The sequence below is a fragment of the Erinaceus europaeus genome, chromosome 4 (assembly GCF_950295315.1).
Source record: "Erinaceus europaeus chromosome 4, mEriEur2.1, whole genome shotgun sequence".
NCBI lineage: Eukaryota > Metazoa > Chordata > Mammalia > Eulipotyphla > Erinaceidae > Erinaceus > Erinaceus europaeus.
This window is the reverse complement of record NC_080165.1, coordinates 54,991,736-55,008,047: the sequence shown is the minus strand read 5'-3', so window position 1 is coordinate 55,008,047 and position 16,312 is coordinate 54,991,736. Positions and strand designations below refer to the sequence as shown.

The window sequence follows — 16,312 nt, the reverse complement described above, 5'->3', positions numbered from 1 at the left end:
TGTTATGTGGAAAATTGGGAAGTTATGCATGTACAAACTATCATATTTTTAAAAAAATTTTTGCAAGTCTTTTTATTTTATTTATTGATTCATGAGAAATGATAGGAGAGAAAAAAGGACCAGACATCACTCTGGTACATGTGCTGCAGGGGACTGAACCCAGAACCTCATGCTTGAGAGTCCAGTGCCTTATCCATTGCACCACCTCCCAGACCACAAACTATTATATTTTGCTGTGGACTGTAAACCATTAATCCCACTATAATGATTTTTTTTTTTTTGCCTCCAGGGTTATTGCTGGGGCTCGGTGCTTGCACCACGAATCCACTGCTCCTGGAGGCTATTTTTCCCCCTTTTGTTTGTTGCCTTTGTTGTTTTTTATGGGTGTTGTGGTTATTACTGTTGTTGTTGTCATTAGTGTCATTTTTGTTGGATATGGCCGAGAGAAATGGAGAGGGGAGGGTAAGACAGAGAGGGAGAGAGAAAGATAGACACCTGCAGCCAACCTGCTTCATGGCTCGCGACTCCCTGCAGTTAGGGAGCTGGGGGCTCCCTTATGCCGGTCCTTGCGCTTTCTGCCATGTGCACTTAACCCGCTGCGCCCGACCCCCACAAAACTTTTTTAAGGGAGTCGGGCTGTAGCGCAGCGGGTTAAGCGCAGGTGGCGCTAAGCACAAGGACCCGCATAAGGATCCTGGTTCAAGCCCTGGCTCCCCACCTGCAGGGGTGTCGCTTCACAAGCGGTGAAGCAGGTCTGCAGGTGTCTATCTTTCTCTCCCTCTCTCTGTCTTCCCCCTCCCCTCTCCATTTCTCTCTGTCCTATCCAACAACAATGACAACAATAATAACTACAACAATAAAACAACAAGGGCAACAAAAGGGAATAAATAAATAAAAATAAATAAAATTAAAAAAAACTTTTTTAAAAGGGGAAAATGAAACCCTGGCAACATAAAAGCAAAAATGAACCTGAGAACCTTTGAGAATGATTCTGTACTGTTCCCTCTTCTTACTTGGTCACCTGCCCCACTCTCCCCTTCCCTGGTGTGCCCCTCACCAGGCTTCTACTTTTCTTTTCTTTTTTTTTTTTTTAACCAGATCACTACTCAATTCTAGTTCTTGGCCAAGCGGGGGATTGAACCTGAGACTTTGGAGCTTCAGGGATTAGAGTCTGTTTGCATAGCTATTATGCTATCTACCCTGCCCCCCTCACTAGTCCTCCTGCCCTGTTTTTACCTATCTCCGAATTCCAGAAGCCTGACCCTTAATGCCTTTTAATAGTAGTAGTGGTAGTGGTAGTAGTAGTAGATTTAACATTAATTTACAAAGTTATAAAACAACTGTGGTATAATCCTACACCTTTCTCACCCTAGAGTTCCACATCCCCATTCCTTCCGTTCCTTTTTCTTTCTTTTTTTTTTTCTTTCTCTATTTCTTTCTTTCTTTTTTTTTTAAACCAGAGTACTGCTTGGCTCTGGTTTATGGTGGCGGTGGGGGGGATTGAACCTGAGACATCAGAGCCTCAGACATGAGAGTCTCTTTGCATAACCATTATGCTATCTACCCCCCGCACTCCTTTTTGTTTCCTAAATCATTTTTAATGTTTATTTATTAACGAGAAAGAAGAAAAGTGAAGCATCACTCTAGCACATGTGATGCAGGGAATCAAACTCAGTACTTTCAAGCTAAACCAAAGCTCAATCCACTGCGCCGCCCCCGGGACCACCGCCTTAATGACTTTAGTGAGTGGTGCAAGGAGAGGACGATGTACTGATGGAAATGCTCCAAATGTGTGCGTGGGACCAATCAGGGCTATGTGTGCCGCCCTGCCAAAACTTTACAGCTTCTAAAGGACTTTCTGGGTCGTAGAATCTGTATTTGTCTGGGGTAAATGAGGGATGGTTGGCAGTGCCTCCAGAGATGTGGGCGGGGGTGTAAGTCTGACGCTACGTTGGTGGGCGGGGCGGGGGCGTTTCGCTGCCAGCACCCCCCAGTGCGTTACAATGGAGGTGATGTCTGACTTAATGAGTTTGTATGGAATTAGGATGAGTGACTGGGACTTTGGTCAAAGTTGTAGGGCGGGGTGGGTGGGGGGTGGGGGGACATCCGCTGTGCAGTTTGCTAAGTGAGCCCCCACCTACAGGGGCTCGGGAATCAAGCACTGCTAAACTGGATCATAGGCAGAACAGGAACAGGTGAGTCAGGAGGAATCCGAATGGGGCAGAAGGTCATGACTAGAAGATCCTCTCGCTCTAGAAAGTTCTGGTGATCTCTAGTTTGTTGTAGCATAAAGCATGGGGGTACAGGCTAACCTGAGAAGGGGATTCTTTGAGGAGTGTTCTGGAGTCATTTGTCAGAACTGCCTTCAGGAGGCAGAGGTGCCTGACTGTGATTTGTCTCTGGAGAACTGGGGTTTTACTGGGAGATTAGACTGTCTGGAGCAAGTAACTTGTGAGCACCTGATTGGTCTTCTAGCAGAATTTATAAATCCCTTAAAGAGTTTAAAGCATCTTCTGAAGAAGGCAGCTAAACCCATGTGTAGAGATTATTGTCTAGTGCAGTGACTGGAGCTTAAAAATTCTTATGTGTCAGGAGACAGGTACAATCTCAGAATAAAATGCCTAACAGACTAGCAACAGCACAGTGGAATATGGCTCCTTGGGACACTGAAAACACTTACATCCTTCATTGGCCATTCTTCATCTGGCCACCTACATACTTCATTGACTAGGAACAAAATTTTCTTGTTAGAGGTTCCCCGCACCAAGAATACTTTCTCTACTTTGTCTAAAAGGCACTCTGCCATTAAAGTGAAGTGGAGTTTAAAATCATATTCACACATTTTTTCTTTGTTGCTTTCTAGGAAAACCCTCTTTTGTGGGTGGTGTACTACTTTTTTTTTTAAAGATTTTATTTATTAATGAGAAAGATAGGAGGAGAGAGAAAGAACCAGACATCACTCTGGCACATGTGCTGCCAGGGATCAAACTCAGGACCTCAAGCTTGAGAGTCCAAAGCTTTATCACTGCGCCACCTCCCGGACCATGGTGTACTACTTCTTATATAAACATACCCTTAGTTCTTTTTTGTTCCATTTGTTTATTTATTTATTTTTAATGTTTATTTATTTCCTTTTGTTGCCCTTGTTTTTATTGTTGTAGTTATTATTGTTATTGATGTCACTGTTGTTGGATAGGACAGAGAGTAATGGAGAAAGGAGGGGAAGGCAGAGAGGGGGAGAGAAAGATAGACACCTGCAGACCTGCTTCACCACCTGTGAAGCAATTCCCCTGCAGGTGGGGAGCCAAGGGCTCGAACTGGGGTCCTTATGCCAGTCCTTGTGCTTTGCACCACGTGCACTTAACCTGCTGTGCTACCACCCAACTCCCTGTTTACTTATTTTACCAGAACACTGCTCAACTTTGGCTTATGGTGGCGTGGAGGACTGAACCTGGGACCTCAGAGTTTCAGGCATAAAAGTCTTTTTGCAGAACCATTATGATATCTCCCCCACTCACCTTTTATTATTTTTAAATAAATTTCTTTAAAATAAGCAAATACACATATATTTGCGTGCCAAGAAGATACATGTACATTGAGTTCTTAGTAACATTATTCACAACAGCTACAAGGTGTAAGCAATCCAAGCGTTCACAGAGTTTAGAATTAACAACGTGTGGTATATACATATAAGAAATGATATTTGGAGGCTGGACAGTGGCACACTTGAGCACACACATGAATATGCCCAAGACCTGGGTTCAAGCTTCCAGTCTCCACCTGCAAGTAGGAAGCTTCATGAGTTGTGAAGCAGAGTTGTAGGTGTCTCTCCTTCTCTCTCCCTTGATTTTTCTCTTTAAAACTATTTTTATTAATGTTTTGGATAGAAACATAAATTGAGAGGGATGCAAGAGATAAAAGGAAAGAAAGACAATTGCAATACTTTTTGTGAAGCTTTGTCCCTGTAGATGGGGACTGGGGACTTGAACCTGGTTCTTAGATATGTGTGCTCTACCAGGCTTGCCACCACCTGGAGCCTTAAATACATCTTTTAAATATATATTAAATATATATATTTATTTAATATATATATATATATTATTTAGCCCTAAAAGTGAAGGAAATTTGGACATAGACTTTAATTCAGATGCACTTTTGTGTCTACTACCCCAAATGAAATAAAGCAGTTATAGATAGAAAGTATAATGTGAACATTAATGTGAACTGCCTAAAAATAGAAAGAACAGTGGTTTCCAAGGGCTGAAAGAAAAGGGGACGGGGCATTGTTTAATAGGTATAGAAGTGCAGTTTGTGGGCTTGTAAAATACCTGAATAGTGTGCTGCTCTATGATGTGCTCAACCCAGTGCCCCCACCTGCATTGAAGGAAACTTCAGTACTGATCTCTTTCACTCTGTCTCTCTAAAAAAGAAGTTCAGTTTTATAAAAATGAAAGTTCTGGAGATTGAATAATAGCATCAATAAACCTATTACCGCACTATACCCTTAATATGGCTAGGCTAGTAATTATAAAATTTCGTTTATTTATCAATGAGAGAGGAAGAGAACAGGAGTAGTTCTCCAGCACATGCACGTCAAGCTTGAAAGTCCAGCACTTTACCCACTTTGCCACATCCCAAACTGCTTAGAATGGTAAGTTTTATGTTTATTTTACCACAAATTAAAAAGCTCTTTGTCATAACTTCATTGTTTTTCCATAAGTCTCAGAAAACTATGGCATCTTCTAAGGGAATGGCCATCGGCATCGACCTGGGCACCACCTACTCGTGCGTGGGGGTGTTCCAGCACGGCAAGGTGGAGATCATCGCCAACGACCAGGGCAACCGCACCACACCCAGCTACGTGGCGTTCACCGACACAGAGCGGCTGATTGGGGATGCGGCCAAGAACCAGGTGGCTATGAACCCCCAGAACACCGTGTTCGACGCGAAGCGGCTGATAGGCAGGAAATTTAATGATCCTGTAGTGCAATCAGATATGAAACTTTGGCCTTTTCAAGTCATCAATGAAGGAGGCAAACCCAAAGTGATGGTGTCCTACAAAGGGGAGAACAAAGCCTTCTACCCTGAAGAAATCTCTTCCATGGTACTGACTAAGATGAAGGAGACTGCAGAGGCTTTCTTGGGTCACCCTATCAGCAATGCAGTGATCACTGTGCCTGCCTATTTCAATGATTCACAGCGCCAGGCCACCAAGGATGCAGGGGTGATTGCAGGTCTTAATGTTCTAAGAATTATCAATGAACCCACAGCAGCAGCCATTGCCTACGGCTTAGATAAATCAGGTCAGGGGGAGCGACATGTCCTGATCTTTGATCTGGGTGGAGGCACATTTGATGTGTCCATCCTGACCATAGATGATGGGATCTTCGAGGTGAAGGCCACGGCAGGCGACACGCACCTGGGTGGCGAGGACTTCGACAACCGGCTGGTGAGCCACTTTGTGGAGGAGTTCAAGAGGAAGCACAAGAAGGACATCAGCCAGAACAAGCGCGCCGTGCGGCGGCTGCGCACAGCCTGCGAGAGGGCCAAGCGTACCCTGTCCTCCAGCACCCAGGCCAACCTGGAAATAGACTCCTTGTATGAGGGTATTGACTTCTATACGTCCATCACCAGGGCGCGCTTTGAGGAGCTGTGCGCAGACCTATTTAGGGGCACTCTGGAGCCTGTGGAGAAGGCTCTTCGGGATGCTAAGATGGATAAAGCCAAAATTCATGACATTGTTTTAGTAGGAGGCTCCACTCGTATTCCTAAGGTGCAGAAGCTGCTGCAGGACTACTTTAATGGCCGTGAACTCAACAAAAGCATCAACCCTGATGAGGCAGTAGCCTATGGGGCAGCAGTGCAGGCGGCCATCCTGATGGGGGACAAGTCGGAGAAGGTGCAGGACCTGCTGCTGCTGGACGTGGCCCCGCTGTCGCTGGGGCTGGAGACGGCGGGCGGCGTGATGACGGCGCTCATCAAGCGCAACTCCACCATCCCCACCAAGCAGACACAGATTTTCACCACCTATTCAGATAACCAGCCTGGGGTGCTGATCCAGGTGTACGAGGGTGAGCGGGCCATGACACGGGACAACAACCTGCTGGGGCGCTTTGACCTAACTGGAATCCCTCCTGCACCCCGAGGTATTCCTCAGATCGAGGTGACTTTTGACATAGATGCCAATGGTATTCTAAATGTTACAGCTATGGATAAGAGCACTGGCAAGGCCAACAAAATCACCATCACCAATGACAAGGGCCGGCTGAGCAAGGAGGACATCGAGCGCATGGTGCAGGATGCTGAGAAATATAAAGCAGAGGATGAGATCCAGAGAGACAAAATTGCTGCAAAAAATGCTTTAGAATCCTATGCTTTTAACATGAAGAGTGCTGTGAGTGATGAAGGCTTGAAGGACAAAATTAGTGAGTCTGATAAACAGAAAATATTGGACAAATGCAATGAGGTCCTTGCATGGCTGGAGACCAATCAACTGGCTGAGAAAGATGAGCTGGAGCATAAGAGAAAGGAATTGGAGCAGTTGTGTAACCCAATAATCTCCAACCTCTACCAGGGAGGGTGCACTGGCCCTACTTGTGCAACAGGAAACATACCTGGAAGGGCTGCCACAGGCCCCACCATTGAAGAAGTAGATTAATCTTTTGTGAAACTGGAAGGTTCTGGGGTGCCTCTTAGGTGAATTTTGTTCCCCTAATCTTCAAACATTGCTATGATTCTTGAATTGACTGGACCATAGTCTCTTATCACTTCTTTGGGATTCTAATGGGAGAATCTCATATATCATCTTTTCATATTCCCAGCATCCTGACTCTGAAGTGAGACTCACAGTAAAACTAGTCTCTTCTTTGAACCATGTGATGAATTTGAAGGTTGGCTATTTATCTCCAGTATCCCCAACTTTCTTCCTCCTGTATGGATGACTATTGCCACTCAGTAAATTTGTTCCTAAAGCAAATTATTTCTGTCTTTTTATATATATACTAGGAATATATATTAAAACATAAGGAAAAAGGAGAGTTCATGGAGAGCATGTATGGTCTGATCATGAACTATTGTGATGATTAATTTGTAAAGGCAATGCATTTGAGTTTTCATGAGTCAATTATTTCAAACAGGGAAATTTTATTTTTCTTTATTTTATTTATTCCCATATTTTTCCCTTGTTGTTTTATTGTTGTAGTTATTGTTGTTATTGATGTCATCACTGTTGGATAGGTCAGAGAAAAATGGAGAGAGGAGAGGAAGACAGAGGGGTAGAGAAAGACAGACACTTGTGGTCTGGGGAATGGCACAGTGGATAAGGCATTGGACTCTCAAGCATGAGGTCCTGAGTTCAATCTCCATTAGCAAATGTACCAGAGTGGTGTCTGGTTCTTTCTCTCTCTTCTATCATTTCTCATGAATAAATAAAATCTAAAAAAAAAAAAGATAGACACCTGCAGACCTGCTTTACCGCCTGTGAAGCAACCCTCTCTGCAGATGGGGAGCCGGGGGCTCGAACCGGGATTCTTATGCCGGTCCTTGTGCTTTGCGCCACCTGCACTTAACCCACTGCGCTACTGCCTGACTCCCAGAAATAATTTTTTATCATCTTTAGCCCACTTAGAACCACTGCTAACTATAGTTACTGCTTCCACTCAGTGGTAAACTTGTTAAGCTTAAGGTTCAACTGGAAAGGAGGGCATTTGTTTGGTGGCCTGTAGGAATCTAAGTGATCCAGTATCTGTATTCAGGTCTACTATTGAAGTTTTACATGCAGAAACATTTCTACAAAAGCCATGCACATTTGGTAAAGTGTAGATGTTACCATGCTCAAAGATACTGGGTTCAAGCCCCATACCTGTAAAAGGGAAGCTTCTCAAGCAGTGAGACAGTGCTGCAGGTGTCTCTCCCTCCCTCCTTCCCTCCTTCACTCCTCCCCTCTCAACCTCTCTATCTTCAATTTCTATCAAACAAATGAAAAACTACCTGGAATAGATCTGTCATGTAGGCATTGAGCCCCAGCTCAATAATAACCCTGGTGGCAATAAAAATATTTCTACAACAAACCTGACAAATGGGTACTTTTATTTTTACTTCAGCAGAGCACTGTTCACCTCTGGTTTATGGTGGTACAGGGGACTAAACCTGGGACTTTGGAGCTTCAGGCATGAGGACGTCTTTGCATAACTACTATGCTATCTCCCCTACCCTAATTTATTTATTTATGAGATACTAGTTTTTAAAGATTATTATTAGTAGTAGGAGTAACAGTATATTTGCAGAGCTGAGGCCTCACACATGTGTGGCCCCAGGGTTACTCCTTTATTCAGATATATAGAGAGGAGACACCCACACCTTAACACTGGAGTTTCTTCTAGTGCCATGCACCTCCTATGTGGTGCTGGTGCTCAAACCTAGGCTGCTTATATTGTATAGTATGCTGCACACACACGTGTACACACACACACACACATTTTGTACCCTTGTTTTTATTATTGTTGTAGTTTTTATTGTTGTTGTTATTGATGTCTTCACTGTTGGATAGGACAGAGAGAAATGAAGAGAGGAGGGAAAGACAGAGAGGGGGAGAGAAAGATAGACACCTGCAGACCTGCTTCACTGCTTGTGAAGTGACTCCCCCGCAGGTGGGGAGCTGGGGGCTCGAACCAGGATCCTTACACCGGTCCTTGTGCTTTACATCACGTGGGCTTAACAAAGATTCTTTTTTTTAATACTTTATTTTTTAATTATTTCATTTTGTTTTTTTTAATTATCTTTTTTTTATAAGATAAAGACAGCCAGAAATTGAAAGAGAAATGGGGGATAGAGAGGAAGAGAGACAGAGAGACACCTGCAGCACTGCTTCACCACTCGTGAAGCTTTCCCCCTGCAGGTGGGGACTAGGGACTCGAACCTGGGTCCTTGTGCATTGTAACATGTGCGCTACCACCTGGCCCCTCTTTTAGACTTTATTAATGAGACAGATAGGAGAGAAAAAAAGAGAACCAGAGCATTACTCATGGTATATGTGCTGCCATGAATCAAACTCAAAACCTCATGCTCAAGAGTCCAAGGCTTGACCCATTGCACCACTTCCTGGACTCTAAGATTTATTCATTTTATTTATAATAGAGATCCAGGTGGAAAGATAAGCCCGAGCATCATTTCAGCATATGTAGTTATAAGGGATTCAACCAGGAGCCTGAGTTATTTTCCTGACCTATTATTTTTTTTTAAAATAATTTATTTATTCATGAGAAAGATAGAAGGAAAGAACCAGTCATCACTCTGGTACATGTGCTGCCGGGGATCAAACTCAGGACCTCATGCTTGGGAGTCTAGTGCCTTAGCCACTGCACCACCTCCTGGACCACCTGACCTATTTTATTTTTTAAAATATTTTACTTATTTTAATGAGAGAGGCACAGGGAGAAAGAGAAGGGGAGAGAGATACCAGAACGCTGTTCAGTACTGGTATATGGTGGTGCTGGTGTGAGAAATAGCCCAGTTGGTTGTAGCCTTTTCATTGATGTCTATCAATCCACTCTGACTACAGACCCCTGACTTTTACATGTCTATGTGACTACAACCATGCCTTGTTTTTCTTCAAAATTAGCTTAGACTTCCCAGCCCCTTCCTAAATCTCCCATTCCCATTATAGCCACATTGTAAACGCAGACTTCCTGGCCAGAAGCCCCTTCCTCAATCTCTCTTTCCCAGTATAGCTACATTGTCCTGGCCAAAATCCCCTTCCTTGCACTTCCTTTCCCACAATAGTAGAACCCCGGCTCCCTCCTAATATCTGCTCCCATCCCCTTTTCCTGAACATGGTTAGATTGTGAGCCAATTTCCTCTCCCCAAAGGTTGTTCCCATGTCCAGTAATGTATAAAAAGACTCTGAAGATTGCCTTTGGTGTGCTTGCTGGCTTATACCCTTGCACCCATATATATGTAAAACTTTTGCTTTGCTCATGACTTTCGGTGTCTCAGTCCTTGTTTTAAGGCATAGGCAGAGTGCATTTTGCACTGTTTCCCACACTGGGAACTGAACTTGGAACCTCAGGCATGAAAATCTCTGCATAACCATTATTCTGACACCCCAGCTCCCCTACAAGGTGGGGACCGGGTTCTTGCGCACTGTTTTTTTTTCAATTTTATTTATTTATTCTATTTTGTTGCCCTTGTTATTTTTTTATTGTTGTAGTTATTGTTGGAGAGAGGAGGGGAAGACAGAGGGGGGAGAGAAAGACAGACACCTGCAAACCTGTTTCACTGCCTGTGAAGCTACTCCCCTGCAGGTGGGGAGCTGGGGGATCCAACCAGGATCTTTACACTGGTCCTTGCGCTTCGCGCCACGTGCGCTTAACCCGCTGCGCTACCGCCTGACTCCCTTCTTGCGCATGGTAACATGTGTGCTCAACCAGGTGCACCACTACCCGGTCCCCCTTTATTTTTTTTAAAATTATTCATTAATTAAAGGATAGGAAAGAACTAAAAATATCACTCTGGCAAATGTGATTCCTGGGCTCAAACTCCAGATCTCATGCTTGGGAGTCCAATGCATTATGCATTACACCACCTCCCCAGAAAGAGAAAGAGTAGCATATGGTGGTGCTAGGAATTGAACCCAGAACCTCTGGGGTCTCAGGCATGCAGGTCCAGTACATTACTATTATGCTATCTTCCCAGCCTGGAAATTTGAACATTTTTTACTTTTTTATTTTTTTAGTTATTTGTTATTGGATAGAGACAGAGCGAAATTGAGAGAGAAGGGGGATATAGAGAGGAAGAGAGACAGAGAGACACCTGCAGACCTGCTTCACCGCCTGTGAAGTGACTCCCCTAGAGGTGGGGAGCCGGGGGCTTGAACCGGGATCCTAACCTGTCCTTGGGCTTTGTGCCACGTGCGCTTAACCCGCAGCGCTACCACCCGACTCCCCATTATTTACTTTTTGAAACTAATTTTTGGCAGAGCCAGAGAATGAGCCTAGGACATGAAGCGTGTGCAACAACCACCACTGAGCAGTCTTCCCTGGGGTGTTCCCCCCACCCCCTTTACAGAGTGGATGGAAAGAAGGTGAAAAACATACACTATTGTTACACCATTCATGAAGCTCCCCTGGCTCTATCCCTAGTGCTACCATATGATGGCTACAGCTTGAACCCAGAACGATAAACAGCCATGCCCTCTACCAAGAGCGCTATCTTACAGCCCCCATTTTTACTTCTTAGTGGAAATGTGACATATATAGAGAAGTGTATGCACCATGATTTTAAACAAACACCCGTTTTCGTTCCCTCCCTTTCTTTAACCAGAGCACTGCTCAGCTCTGGCTTGTAGTGGTGCTGGGACTGAACCTGGGACCTCAGAGCCTCAGGGATGAAAGTCATTTGCATAGTCAGTATACTGTCTCCCCAGTCTTTATTTTTATTTCAGTGAAAGAGAAGTGAGAAGTTCTACTCAGCTCTGGCTTATAGTAGTGCTGAGGACTGAATCTGTAACCTGAGAGCTTCATCTCTTTTGCATAACCACTATATTGTCTCCCCAGCTCACCTAATAATTTTCAGCCAGGAGCATCTGCAGAGTAGGAGCAACCCAAGCCAGTTCCCCCACTAGCTCCTGAAAGAACAAAAAAGAACACCAGGCGCCCGGCAGCAGCCCCGACGCGCTTGCGCGATGGGAGCCCGCCCCTCCGGGAGGAAGTCCGTGGGCAGGAAGCCCCGCCCTTCCCAGGCTTTAGGCTCGGCTCGGCGCTATCTGCCGCTCTCGCCAAGCCTAGAGCCCGCCGAGCACTGCGCTAGCCTTCCGTACTCCCGGCTTCTGCTGCGCCTGCGTGGCCCCGCCCCGCTCCACGCGCGCCTTCGCGCTCCGTTACGGCCCGCCTTCGGGCCCGCGGCACCTGGACCTGTTTTCGCGCTCCGGCCCGCGGCTCCCCGCACGAGCACCATGGTGGGTACCGTGACGTCACAAGGGGCGTCCTCGGGAGCGCGGGCTGTTCGTGGCCGGGGGTCGTGGCTTTTGTCCCTTGGGCTGGTCTTGTGGCCTGGCATTTTCTCCCCATTCTCTGTGTCGTCCCCCCAAGTACTTCGGGGAAGTCATCCGGGAGCGAATGGGACTTTGTCTTACCAGGCGGGAAAAAGCCCAAGGGAGCATTTCCTAGCCAGAGAGGGTGGTCGCTGGGCGGGGGCAGGGAGCCCCGGAGCGGCGGTGTCCGGGGAGAGGGACCGCGGAGCCCGCGCCGTGCGAGGCAGAGCCGCCCTGGGACTTTGTGTCAGGGGCTCGGGAAGCGCAGAATCAGTCGGGCCCCAGACACTCAGCTCTCACCACCGAGCATTCATTCTTTCCTGCGAAGTTTTTGAGAACTGCTAGCGATGTGGCGGCGGGGATCCCAGTACCCGGTTTTGGTGATACTGGCAGGCGGACACGCCTCCTTAGCATGCCCCTTCCCGTGTGGTGATGGTTTCCCCCCCTCTCCCCAATAGCTCTTCTATTCCTTTTTCAAGTCCCTTGTGGGCAAGGATGTGGTCGTGGAACTCAAGAATGACTTGAGGTAGGTACTTGTTATAATAACTCTGCAGGGGGTGGAGGATATATGCCAGAGCCCTGAAAACAATTTAATTTGACAAGTGCTTGAGGGCTGGCCAAGGTGGGAGAAATAGATTGTGCTTTCAATTTACAGATTAACTGGAAACGTGAACCTTGTACAGGGAAACAATACAAGAAGATGTAAAAATGTACTAGAGAGGATAGAGGTATCAATAAAATGCAGGGTTTTTTTTTTTTTTTTAATTCCCTAACTAGAAATGTAAGACTCAGTTCCATAAGTAAAAATGTGTATGTAAAGATATCTGTGGGTTTAGTTGTTGGAAATGAATCGGAAACAATAACCATCAACAGGAAATATGTTTCATTAGATAGTATTCCCATGTTATAAAGTTATCTGGTAGGGATGGAAAGGTGTTGTTGCAGAGTCGCACCAATGGCATGGTCTCCATTGTGTTAAAGAAAACGTAAAAATAACAAGGTCAGCGTACAGCTTTTTACACCCCCTACCCCTACATATCATTAACTTCTAATCATCTTTCAGGATTTGGATTAAATGCAGTATCCTTGGAGAGAATTTTCCTAGTTCTCCTAGTCAACTAGATCCCTTTGTTGTCTATTTCTAGTGGAATCTTCCTATAAGAACAGTAATTACTGTTTGTGGCTCCTTAGATAATACTTGGTGTTTTACTTTCCCCTCTTTTCTCTTATGTCCTTGTCTGGGCATCACTGCTATGGACTGAGTTTTTCAAATAGAGAAACAGGGAGTGAGAAGGGAACTCTAGGACCAAAGCTTCCTCCAATGCAATGGGGGCCAGGCTCAAACCATTTTTTGTATGACAAAAGAGTCTCACTATCCAGGTTATTTGCCACTCCAAGGACCTTGTTTAAACTCACCATTGTTTACCTAACAGATACTATAGGCCTGATATATATCTAGTAGATGTTTAATAAATGTGTGCTCAAAAATAAAAGGGTGCCATTTGAAAACTTGCTGACTTAATCACTTCTTCTGAATATATGCATATTGCCCCTTAATTGACATATTACCCCTGTATGACATGAACTGCTGTTCCTGTTTTACATGTTAGGAAGCTTAAGAAAACTATTCAAAGGCCAGGAAGATAGAACAGTGATTTACACAACCAACTTTAATACCTGAGGCTCAGAGTGCCCAAGTTCAGTCTCAACCACAAGCAGAAGCCAGAGCTGAGCAGTACTCTGGTTAAAAGGAAGGGAGGAATTACTCAACTTTACACAAATTGCCTGACTCCTTTACTTTGAAAATTAAAAGCTGTTCAAGCCCTAGGCTCCCCACCTGCAGGGGAGTCGATTCACAGGCGGTGAAGCAGGTCTGCAGGTGTCTTTCTCTCCCTATCTGTCTTCCCCATCTCTCTTCATTTCTCTCTGTCCTATCCAACAACGACATCAACAACAACAACAACAATAACTACAACAGCAACAAAAAAAAACAAGGGCAACAAAAGGGAATAAATAAATAATTGAAAGCTGAATCATATTCTCTAGTTATATTCTTACTTAGCAATTTGTTTTGAATTTTTTCCATGTAAGATTGCTAACTTTTTCATTTTTAAATTTGTGATTAATAGTAGGTTACTAATGGTAGGTTACAAGATTGTAAGATTACAATAGTTCCACACTCTACCTACCACCAAAGTTATGTATCCCCACCCTCCCGGTGGTTAATATTCTTAATGTCTGAATGAAATTTGTTAGCTGGTGGGTTCTAATTTAAGCAAGACCTTGCTGCTAGACATTTAGGCTGTTTCTAATTGTTTGCTTTTACAAATGATGCAGCCCTGAACATCCTCATTTATACATCTTTGTGCTCATGAATTTTGTGTTCCTGTTTATTTGTTCTGAACTTGGACAAGTTATACAACCTTGTAAAGTGTTGTAAAGATTGCTTTATACAATAGAGCTATAGCATGTAACAATTGTTTAATGTTAGCTGTTAAGAGTTGGAGAGATGATGTGAGAGTTTTGTTTTGTTTGTTTTTGTTTTTTTTCCCCACCAGTGCTCAGCTCTGGCTTTTGGTGGTGTGTGGGATTGAACCTGGGACTTTGGAACCTTAGGCATGAGAGTCTGTTTGCATAACAATTATGCTGTCTCCCTCACCCTGTACAGTCTTATTCCTGCTCTGAAATCATCTGTGTTGACTTTGGTATAAACTAATTTGACTCTTTCCTGCCTGTGCCCTTGACAGTATCTGTGGAACCCTTCATTCTGTGGATCAGGTGAGATACAGCAAAGATCTAGGAGTGGGACTTAGGGAAAAAAGAGGGGAAGACTTGGGGGTTTGGGCACTTGCAGCTTGTCTCGAAGACTAATGATGATTCTTTTCACAGTATCTTAATATCAAGCTAACTGACATCAGTGTCACAGACCCTGAGAAATACCCTCACATGGTGAGTTGGGAATGGTAGAGAAAAAAACTTTGACAAATAGGAGGCCTTTGGGTAGGTAGAGAACATTTTAAAGGGTGTTTTCACATTTGTCTGTTTATGTAGTTATCTGTGAAGAACTGTTTCATCCGGGGTTCAGTGGTCCGATATGTCCAGTTGCCAGCAGATGAGGTCGACACGCAGTTGCTACAAGATGCAGCAAGGAAAGAAGCCCTGCAGCAGAAACAATGATGGCTCTTCTCCCCCTTCCCTCTGCCCCCCCCCCCCAACTCTGGTGGTGATCTTTAACCTTATTTCCCAGCTCAGGACCACTCCCTTGCATACTTGAGGTGTTTTTTAAGGAATGAATGATGAATGAGAATAATAAGTGGGGAGCAGCTATCCTCTGTTGAGAAGGGGAGGATAAATAGACTGGGGAACTAAATCTTGCCCTGTTCCCAGCACCTGTCTTTCTCATTCCTTCCCTGGAGATGGGAGAATCTCCTAGATGTCTCTGGGGAAACATGTGATTCATTTTGGGGATGGAAGACATCTGTCCCGCATCGGGAATAAAATTTATGTTGCATATTTGTGTTTGAGTTCTTTGTGTTTAGGGAGAGAGACTGGAGTGTGGGAGAGAAATGTTGAATTCCTATAAACCCCGTTCCTATTATAATATTCAGTGAAGAATCCCACTGCAGCATTGTCTGCCACTGCACTCTGGTATGAACCATATGCTGCAACTGGATAGAACATATCTCCTGAACATGCTTTTAACAACACGCTTACCTACCATGATCTTAGATGTACTATGAGTGCCCCCTGTCCTTCTCTTCCATTAATATGCTACTTAGAAACCCCAATATGAACTGTAGGGATCTGCTTATAAGTATGAAAGTGTGTTCTTCAGAGAGGGCACAACAGAGATAGAATAAAAGTAGGACTTGAATGCTTCCTAACTGAATCAAGACAAAGTCTTAGACCACCTTAATTCCTCTATACTCAAAGCTTTCTTGGGGAAATGAGTGTATGAACCCCGCCAGTGACCCCTATACACCCTCCTGAATAGCAGTAGTGAGCCACAACCCCCACCTTGAGTGTGCATGCTAAGACGCCTGTATAAGTAAAAAGGCCTCTGTCCAGCTTGAGCCAAGACTAACCATCCCTAAGCGGAGGGATTGCAATCTGATGTGAAGACCAGGCCCGATGACTGAAGCATCTCTGACCTAACTGAAGAGTTAGTTAATCTAGCACACTTGCACCCTTTCTGCTGACTGGAGAATCCTCATCAGCGCACTACCTGTACTCCTGTTATCCCCTTACTACTGTAACTCAGCCTATGGTCCTGCTGGCACTCCT

General features: G+C 44.7%; 2 protein-coding genes across 2 annotated transcripts; both read left to right on the top strand.

Moving 5' to 3' along the window:
* The first annotated feature begins 2,116 nt into the window (after positions 1-2,116).
* HSPA1L (heat shock protein family A (Hsp70) member 1 like) lies at positions 2,117-6,976 on the top strand. The gene is made up of 2 exons (XM_007537167.2): positions 2,117-2,195; positions 4,721-6,976. Exon 2 carries the CDS (start codon positions 4,733-4,735, stop codon positions 6,656-6,658), a length of 1,926 nt encoding a protein of 641 aa, XP_007537229.2. The 5' UTR covers positions 2,117-2,195; positions 4,721-4,732; the 3' UTR covers positions 6,659-6,976.
* A 4,689-nt stretch (positions 6,977-11,665) lies between these two features.
* Positions 11,666-15,541, top strand: LSM2 (LSM2 homolog, U6 small nuclear RNA and mRNA degradation associated). The gene is made up of 5 exons (XM_007537178.3): positions 11,666-11,953; positions 12,487-12,554; positions 14,776-14,806; positions 14,918-14,977; positions 15,080-15,541. Exons 1-5 carry the CDS (start codon positions 11,681-11,683, stop codon positions 15,203-15,205), a joined length of 558 nt encoding a protein of 185 aa, XP_007537240.3. The 5' UTR covers positions 11,666-11,680; the 3' UTR covers positions 15,206-15,541.
* Positions 15,542-16,312: the final 771 nt, after the last annotated feature.